The sequence below is a fragment of the Hyperolius riggenbachi genome, chromosome 1, assembly GCF_040937935.1.
Source record: "Hyperolius riggenbachi isolate aHypRig1 chromosome 1, aHypRig1.pri, whole genome shotgun sequence".
NCBI lineage: Eukaryota > Metazoa > Chordata > Amphibia > Anura > Hyperoliidae > Hyperolius > Hyperolius riggenbachi.
The window spans coordinates 284,956,419-284,966,418 of NC_090646.1; the positions used below are offsets into that span (position 1 = coordinate 284,956,419).

The 10,000-nt window shown below is 42.7% G+C and overlaps 1 protein-coding gene across 4 annotated transcripts in view; it reads right to left on the bottom strand.

Annotated features, from left to right (window-relative positions):
- The window catches only part of INTS10 (integrator complex subunit 10), a 76,899-nt gene that overhangs the window by 18,365 nt on the left and 48,534 nt on the right, over window positions 1–10,000 (bottom strand). For all 4 annotated transcript variants that reach the window (XM_068271148.1, XM_068271149.1, XM_068271151.1 and 1 more), the window contains exons 9-13: window positions 9,747–9,880; window positions 5,744–5,897; window positions 2,478–2,560; window positions 2,232–2,387; window positions 1,102–1,210 (exon numbers count right to left, since the gene is read on the bottom strand). In XM_068271148.1, coding sequence (XP_068127249.1) covers window positions 1,102–1,210; window positions 2,232–2,387; window positions 2,478–2,560; window positions 5,744–5,897; window positions 9,747–9,880 — 636 coding nt within the window. The remainder of the gene's footprint in view (window positions 1–1,101; window positions 1,211–2,231; window positions 2,388–2,477; window positions 2,561–5,743; window positions 5,898–9,746; window positions 9,881–10,000) is intronic.

A 10,000-nucleotide genomic window follows, 5' to 3' on the forward strand; every position in this document is an offset into this window, starting at 1 on the left:
CGGCCTCCATATACAAACCCAAGGATAAAGCCTTATGGGTCTTGTAGTTGCAACGTGACGCCAGCCCGTGCTAGACGTGTGAGCACGGCTTGTTCGCCCTCTAGAGGCGGACCCGCGCGCATGGCTTTATGGGTCTTGCAGTTTTTGACTCAACGCTTGCTCCCACTGGCTTCCGCCCTCCCCACCTTCTCCATTTACAAGTGGTGAGCGCGTCACCCGGAAGAGGCGGGCGGCTTGTCCCCGCTATAGGCCGGATGTATGCCGCCCACCCAACACAGTGGCATGCAGCGTGACCAAGCATCTGGTTAGACGCGAAACGGCCGTCGCCAGTCCCACCTAGTGCCCTGGTATCCCCACCTCCACCGCACCATCACCAATGAGGACCATCAGAAGCAGGTATCTCTGTTACATGGTACCACGAACATTGTCTGCCATCACTTGCCAATAAAGCACTGGACGGAAGGTGCCCGGAGTCCTCTCTTTTTTCCTCCATATTGAATAACGTGACGCTCTGTGGCCATTAAGACTCGATGCTGAAGTGGTGATTGGGCGAGTTAAACCTCTACTTAACGTCTGCTTGCAACTCTGCAGGGAGTGAGGAGAGGAGAAGAATCTGTCCCCCTAGCAGTGGGCTGGATTCACAGCACATATGGACCGTAGTTTTCCCAGTGCTAACCTAGCGCATAAAACATTCAACACATATCAACGGAGAGATGAGCAGGCAAACAAAACAGCACTGAATTACAGCGACTGCTACTCCCTCATCACCATGCTGTCCAGCACTCTGTATTTTTTATTTTATATAAAATATACACACACACACACACACACACACACACACACACACACACACACACACACACACACACACACACACACACACACACACACACACACACACACACACACACACTTTACCAACCTATCCAGTCATATTCTTATAAAAAAGTTATGGCTGCTTGGACTGTGGTTAACAACGTTCAGTTACTTGCATAGCGATGCTATCAATCTCCAAGTGGGGGAGGGGGCTATAGCCACACTAAGCAAATAAAAAACATCCTTTTGTCATTTATAGATTATGCAATCAACATGTAGACAAACCTTTTCTAAATTTTGGCTTTACTTTGGGCTGTTCTTCCCTTGGTTTAGAAGTTTCTTGAGATGGAGGCACTATGAAGTTCATCAACTCTAGAACTTTCTCACATGTTAACTACAAAAAGAATAAACACTGATGATCTGTTGAAAATAATCTGTGAAGACTTACATGGCACAAGGTCATGCAAAATATACACAAAGGTAAAACAGAACCTTATTTTACACTACAACCAATTACATTACATGACCTTTAAAAAGTGAACTGGATGGTGTGAAATGGGCTTTAGTGCATTAGGTGCTAACAACAACAAAAAAGGATAAACCTTAGAAATGGCTGCACATATAAATACAAATAATAATCATCCATATTTCTATCGTGTATCAAATCCCTAGTTCAGGCTTGTGGGTTTTTTCATGCATAATGTGGGGATTATATCAATTTGTTTTGCACAAATCTTTGTGTATTGCACGTTTATATTTATACTACCCTGTATTCATTTTTATCACCCATGCGGCTGATTCGGTAAGGCTGACTTCTTGGGCTACAGTATGTCAAATACTGCTTTGCTTAACTGAACAGAAGTCTATGAACTGCCCAACCTCCACCTCCATTGCAGCAACAACCACAAGATGTAGTCAGGGAGGAACTGGGCAGGGTGCAAACGAGTCATTCAGAAGCACAGAGCTCACCCTGCCCACTTTCTCCCTGCATTCCACAAAACAGAGCAGAGAGAGCAAGGTCAGCCAAGGGCTCTCAGCAGAAGCTACTCTTCTGCTAGGTACACATGAAACAATTTTCTGGCATTTTTCGATTTTTCTCGATTTTTTTCCAACATGTCCGATCTGAATTTCGATCGATTTCCGTTCACGTCTATGGAAATTGATCGGTTTGATCGATTGGAGATGTTGAAAAAAATCGATCTGGCAGGCAAATCTGCCAGAAAATGGTATTGTTTGTACCTAGCATTACTCTGTCAGCAGCTCTACACTCAGTGAACTGATACTTGATCTGAGAGTTTAAAAGCAAAAATATTGTGGGCAATACTGGTTTACCTCACAATTAAAATCAGCCAGATACCCAAGTATAAAAACAGTTTCTACAATTAAAAACAAAAGAATAACAAAACAACACCTGCCTTATATTCCCCAAGGGCGAAATGGCAGGCTGCAAGCTGGATCAGAGACCGTTGCTGCTCCAGGCTTCCCTGATTGATGATCTGCTGTGATGGAGAATGAGAACCTTGCAGAGCTGCCATGAGGTGAAGACTGCTGATTGCTTTCTTATGCTGCCCCTATAGTGGAAGCCATATGTAACTGAAGAGCCATTGTCCAATTGTTACAGTAAACAGGGAGTGAGACATATATGCATTATTTTTACCTACCTGATAAATAACCATATCTGTGAGAAAGATTCTTAACCATAGCCAAGTGTCTGTCTTCCATGGCAGGCATATTCTGGAGAACTCTGAACAAAATTTAAGAAAATCATACTGTATTTAGAAGGATATTCCAATCTCAGGTTTGCGTTAAGCATCATAAAAACAGGGAAGGAACATGATCTGTAGGTATAGGGGGGGGGGGGGGGGGGGATCAGCAGGGCAGGCAATGGGAGGGAACAATGTTCTTGGCTTTAGCTGTGAGGACATGATCCACCAATCCGGATCTCTTGCCTACGCATCAGGGTCACCATACACATGCTAGATAGTTGGCATAACAGCCATGAATGACCAATGCAGACGCGAACCATCTAGCATGTGCAACTATAATTATGCTAATCAATCCCTGATGAGTAATGCAATTGTACTGTATAAATGACTTTGCCAGAGAGGGTGCCTGTTGCACATATAGATAGAGAGAGAGGTAGAGAGAGAAACTGATTTTCATTTAGACTTTGTTATAACCTACTTCCATAAACAGTGTTTTGTTAGGAATGCCAGAGTTTCATTTTGTGTTTAAAAGCTAGCTAAAAGGTGTAGTAAGTCACCTAGGTGTCTCAAGACAATCAAGGTGTACCAGACCCCAAAGGATCAAAGAGAGGCTTATCCGGTGTTGCCAACCCGAATTATACGGTTGTACAGATCACACGGGTATCAGGTATTCACCTTCTATCAGTTATGAGTATTCCAAGTCCCCCCATGAATGGATGGATACATTTCTTTTTCTTGCATTCCAAATATCAATAATGCAACAATCAACTGGACCCAGAGCCCCTCCATCACACACAATCTATCAGTAGGGAACCCTTGATCATGGGTCCCCAGGTGTAAGTGATTGTGACCGTATTACTGGTTTAGCTTGGATTTTACACTGGATTTTAAAGAATAAAGCAATGTAAACTTCTAATTGATTAATCATTAGAAGGAGGGGCTCTGGATCCAATTGGATTTGTAATCATTTGTAATTGGATTGAATACTTATAACTGATGAGAAGGTGAATACCTGACACACCTATAATTTCTGTTGGCAACAGCAGGTAATTCTCTCTTTGATCCTTTAGGGTCTGGTACACCTTGATTGACTTGAACACTTGGGTGACTTACTATACCTTTTGCAATGGTTTGTGGAACATTTCATTTATTTACATACATGACTTACATACTGGTATGTGCAGCCTGAACAAATTTCAATGATCACAGGTTTGGAAGTATGCTGCGACTGTTCCAGATTGCCACATTAGATAACTTACAAATTATTTTAAAAGGCTTTAACTCGTTTAGGACTGCAGACTCTGGCCCCTTAAGGACCAGTGCCTCTTTTTTGTATTCTTTTGTTGTAATCACTGTTGATTGGGTCACAGTGATCACCTGGCAAGGAGCCAATGAAACTGGCTCCTTACTGATAAGAAAGAAAACTCACATGACAGCTGAATCAGCACCACCGATTGTCTCAGAGACCATGGGAAGCTGCAAGTGGTGTAGATTCTACACCACATCAGAGATGGGAAGCTGAAGTGTTACTCATAGGCTCTTTTCACACAGGCTACTGACAGGCGGTGAATCCACCACCTGTCAGCTGCTCTCCTACACCGGCAATCAGGGCTGTGGAGTCGGTACAAAAATCCACCGGCTCCGACTCCTCAGTTTAGGATTCCTCCGACTCCTCTAATTTGCATATTACAATCTTGTTGATTGAAAGTATGTAACATGAAATTCGTCTCTTAACTGCCAACGCTTAGGAATTTTAAAAGACAACTGAAGTGAGAAAGATATGGAGACTGCCATATTTATTCCCTTTAGTCATAGACTAAAACTAGTCCTTGGTAAGAGTACTTGTAAAAGGTACAGACCGGAACAAAGAACATCTATCAGGCCCTAGGCAATGTAACTGTGGGTACATGTAAGAGTGATGTGCAGGTACTCTGCAGCAGAATGAGGGGATTCTTCCTCTATTACACATTCTTCATGCACAATTTGAACCAGGTTTATAGCTGATAGACAACCCCTCTGTGTTCAATGTACACAACATTCTCAGTGGATTCCCTGCAGCTCTGTGGGGCGTGCATATGTAGAGTATAGTACTACTGTGTAACAAAGTAAACCTGAGACAGATGAAATTAAAGTTTTATACATACCTGGGGCTTCCTCCAGCCCCCTTCAGGCCAATCAGTCTCTCGCTGTCCTCCTCCGCCACCTGGATCTTCTGCTATGAGTCCAGGTACTTGAGCCCGTCTGGCGTAGTGCGCATGCACACACTCCGCCGCCAGGAGTGTACTACACCTGCGCAGCACTATTGTGCAGGTGCAGAACGCTCCTGGCTGTGGAAGCGCCATGCGGCCGGACTGCACTGACTGGCTGAATTACCAGGACTCATAGCAGAAGATCCAGGTGGTGGAGGAGGACAGCGAGGGACTAATTAGCCTGAAGGGGGCTGGAAGAAGCCCCAGGTATGTATAAAACTTTTCTTTTCCTCCTTTTCAGGTACAATTTAATTCGTAGTCCCCAAACCAAATTTTAACATATCAAATTATTTGATTTCATGAGCATAAATCAGAATCAACGCAGAATTATTTCCATCTCGTTGACCATCTCTATTAGTGACACGGCTACACATCAGGCTTTTTACTTACAGCATAGATGTTTTTTAGTATATATAAGAGATTCCAGTGTACACATTATTTATACAGTCACAATCAGATATGTATATCTGACTTTAAAAATACGGGGACTGCTTTATTGAAGCAGCACAAGTAAATAAATTTGATTGGTTTATTTCATTTTTGTGGACTAAGCACAGCTATTACTGTATGTATAAATTATTTATGATGACTTATCTGAGAAATAGAATTTTTTTCATATTTTCTATTTTAATTACAGTTTAAATTCATTAGGAGTCGGAGTCGGTGCATTTTTCCACGACTCCGAATCCAGGCACCCAAAATTGCCCCGACTCCGACTCCACGACTCCGAGTCCACAGCCCTGCCGGCAATGGAGTCAGATCTGAGCGCAGCCGTGCTCAGATTCAACACGACCTGATTTTCTGCAGCCCTGTAACACCACTGCCTGGCAGCGCGCAAACACGTGTTATTATTACCTCTGTGGTTTGGCTGAATTTAAATTGCACTGGTGAGCGGCAAGCACGCAGTTCAGCCTCCCGTCTGAAAGAGGCCACATTTACATTCATGCAAGTTTAAACTACAGTTTTGTTTACCTTTGTCAAGAGCTTCTGAGGAGTGGAGGAGATCCCAGCATTCTCTTGCCAGTTTAAAGCTTTCAAGCACTTCAGTTGGATTAGGAAGATCATTTTTATTAACAACAACATGGCGACTTCGACTTTTTCCAGACAGCTCTTCATCATCTGAACTCTGAGAAATTACAAATAAACTCTGCATACATAAAAAAAGACTTGGGACTCATTCACTCGCATAAGGCAGCATTAGAATTAACCATTGGGAGAGGAGAACTCAGTTTGTTTCCTGTGTGTGCATGTACAGAATGAAGTTAATTCCATACATGCCTCATTTGCACAACTCAAGCGGTTTTAAAAAAAATAATCAACTTTTTGATTTCTATAGTGAAAACTGAATTTAAACAGTGATGACTCCATTGAAAAATACATTGTTTATAATGTTTCATCAATGGACAATTGGATCATTCACTGATCAGGAATGAACACTTGACTTCCCTTAAAGCGGAATATAACCCTGCATTTCAACTTTGCTCTAAAATATTATTTACAGCATATTATATGCAAAAAGCATTTTTTTTACTAGACCAGCATTGGAAGGGTTAAACACAGAGGTTTAAAGTTCCGTGGAGAGATATGCAGACGGATAGATACATTCTATTTAGTTGAATGTATCTATTGATAAATGACACACACTTTTTGGCTGTCCTCACATTCAACACTTAGATACATTTATGTAAACAAAATGTATCTATTTCAGCTTCGGATGCGTCTGCAGAAATCTCCAGGAACTTTAAAGCCCTTAGGGCCCGTTCAGATCAAAAATGCGGATGGCCATGCGTGCGGAACGCGTGCGGACTGCAACGCGTACGAACGCATGGCCATCCGCGTTTGTGTGCGTTGCGTGGCTGATCCCATCACTGAAAAGTGAATGGGACAGCCATGCGTTTTAGCAAAATCTGCGTGCAGCATGCGTTCCCGGACCGCACAGGTCCGGAACGCATGCAGTGTGAGCATCAGACATTGCACTCTATGCAATGTCTGATGTCGTGCGTATCGGCCACCTGCACGCGTTTCCAAAACGCGGCTGGAAACGCGTGCAGTGTGAACGGGCCCTTAACCCTTCCAATGCTGGTCTAGTAAAAAAAAAAAATCCTGGTTGCATATAATATACTGTAAATAAGGTTTTAGAGCAAAGTTGAAATGCAGGGTTATATTCCGCTTTAAATACATATTGACAATCCCTTAAATACATATTTTTTAATGGTGTTTGGACTCTAAAAACTAAATTGAATAACCACTAACGCTGCAAATACCGTATTTTTCAGCATATATGACACATTTAGGTTTAGAGGGCAAAACCAAGGGGGAAAAAAATATAAACTAAATCTGGTGCGCCTATGGTCCAGCAGAGTCTTGAAGATGTTCTACCCCAATGACTATCTTCCTGTGTCCCCTTCTGTCCCCATATCCTCCTTTGCTCCCCCTCTGTGTCCCCTTCTGTCCCTGTGTTATCCTTTGCACCCCCATGTGTCCATGTCCTCCTTTGCTTTCCCCCTGCGACACCTCCTGTCTTTCTTTGCTTCCCCCTGTGTCCCCCTGTGCTCCCCAATGCCTCCTTTGCCCATGTGTCCCCGTATCCTCCTTGGTCCCTTTGTGGTCTCCTCTCCTGTCCTCCTTGGTCCCCATGTGTCCTCATTTGTCCCTTTCTTTCCCCTGTGTCATCCTCTGGTCCCCTTGTGTCCTCCTTTGTCCCCTGTGTCGTCCTCGCTCTCCCCCGCATATCTCCTCTGCTCCCCTTAAGTACAATTAGCACCTAATCCACATTTCCAGTGGCAACCCAGACCTCTCAACTCCCGCATGGCTCCCCCTAGTGATGGCATCTGCTGATGATGTGATCAGCAGAAGCTGTCAGTAGGGGGAGTCGCTCTAGAGATGAGGTCTGTGATCGCCGCTGGAACTGTGGATTAGGTGAGCAGCGCCGCCAGTAATTGCCCCTGGGAGAGCCCGTTGTTTAAGCAGGTCCGCGGTTTGTAAAGGTGGGCGATCGTAAGTTCTGGGCTCCCTGTATTTGGCATACAAGATGCAGGGACGTTTTCTCTCTATTTTTGTGTCTAATATGCCGAAAAATATGGTATCTAAAAATTTAGGTTTGCTTGTTTTCCATCAGGTTATAGTTTAGAGCCAACACAGTGAAGATGTTAACTAACGGTTAGGGATGAGTGCAGGTATTGTAGAGTTTTAAAGGGTTCATTCACTTTAGAACTGATATTTTATAACATTTTTATAAATCATCATTGGAAACAGGTCAACAATAGGGAAGGCCAATTAGATGCAAATAATTTCCCAATTTGATTCAGGATTATGCACATTTTTCATGCAAATGTATGCAGCCTGAAAATAGACTAATTGAATTCTGCCAAGGTGGAGTTAGTTTGGTCTATTTTCAAGCTGCATACATTTGCATACACAATTTGCATCTCATTGACCATCCCTAGTCAACATTATATGGACTGCAGTTAAAAGAGAGAAGAGCGATCCTACACCTCTGCAGAGAAGGTAGCTCAATGTAAGATACATAGTGGAAAGTAATCAGCCCCATCTCACTGAAAACTGACAACGCAATGGAAACCAGCTTTCATAATGAAACACACTAATGCTACATACACACTTGTAAGATAAATGAAAGATATCAGACCAATTTTACCCCCTTCCATGTAGTATGAGAGCCACACCTACACAGTCTATTCTATTGAGCTGAACTCCCCATCAGATAAAAATCTTTGCAGGATGCTGCACACAAAGATGCCCGTAAACATTCAAAAGATCACTATCTGCAAAAGATCTGTTCCTGCAAAAGATCCATTCCTGCAAAATGCATTCATAGTCTATGATAGGCTGACCAGATGTATTTTTTCCCCCGGACAGGTCCTCACAGGTTTTTGAAATGTCTCTGTGAAGAGAGCCGAACACAGAGCGAGTCACAAGATCCGATTGAAGAGACAGAGAGCCAAACAGCCAAGACTCGGTCCAGTGTTTTCCCCAGAGCCTATCAGCTTTGCAGTAGTGTTGTCCGGATCATGAACGATTCGGATCTTTGATCCGGATCTTTTTTGTGAGTCAAATCATCCGGATCATTTGTTCATTGCAATGATCCGGATGATTCGACTCACAAAAAAGATCCGGATCAAAAATCCGAATCGTTCATGATACGGACAACACTACTGCAAAGCTGATAGGCTCTGGGGAAAACACTGGACTGAGTCTTGGCTGTTCGGCTCTCTGTCTCTTCAATCGGATCTTGTGACTCGCTCTGTGTTCGGCTCTCTTCACAGAGACATTTCAAAAACCTGTGAGGACCTGTCCAGGGGAAAAAAGACATCTGGTCAGCCTAGTCTATGATATCTGCAGATCCTCATACACACCTTGTTTAACAGACATCTTTTGCAGGAACAAATCTTTTGCAGATACTGATCTGTTGCAGGTGTACAGCATCTTTGTGTGCAGCATCCTGCAAAGATTTTTATCTGATGGGGAGTTCAGCTCAATAGAATAGACTGTGTAGGTATGGCTCTCATACTACATGGAAGGGGGTAAAATTGGTCTGTGATCTTTCATTTATCTTTCAAGTGTGTACACAACATAAGCGTTAGACTAGTGGCATGGACAAACATCAAAGTAATTAAAGGTATGTCTTTAAAATTCAGCATGTTAAATTACATGAGATACATAGAAAGGATACAATAAGAATTAATTTATTCGTGAAAGTGAAGAAACCCTTTTAACACGAGTCTGCCCTAAAATGTAACACAACTTAAATTCTGAGGCTGGAGTCACAGTACTCCGTTGCATAATGCACGCGTTAAAGGAGTGTGAACTGCAATGGAGACTGGACATAGACTTTAATGCAAAGCCAACATGCAGTGAGTTAGAATAATGCGATCAGTTACAACGCAGTACTGTAAACAGCCCCTCCGACACCAAAAATGGAATACATAAATGTTCAGAACAATAATATTAACAATACCATTGTTTTGTCTCTACTGTCTGCAAGTTTCCTCCTCTTGTGAATATGCTTTCCAGAACTGAGCTCAACTTCACTGAAAACATTTGGTATGTCTTCTAGGAGGACAATGGGTACTTGGCTTGGTGTGTTTGGACCTTTTAAAAAGAGGAAATTCCAGTTATTGAAGACTTATCATAAATGAGCAACAATATTATTATTCACTATCGATAAATACAATTTCTATGTTTCCCAATTAATTCTGAATGATAATTGGA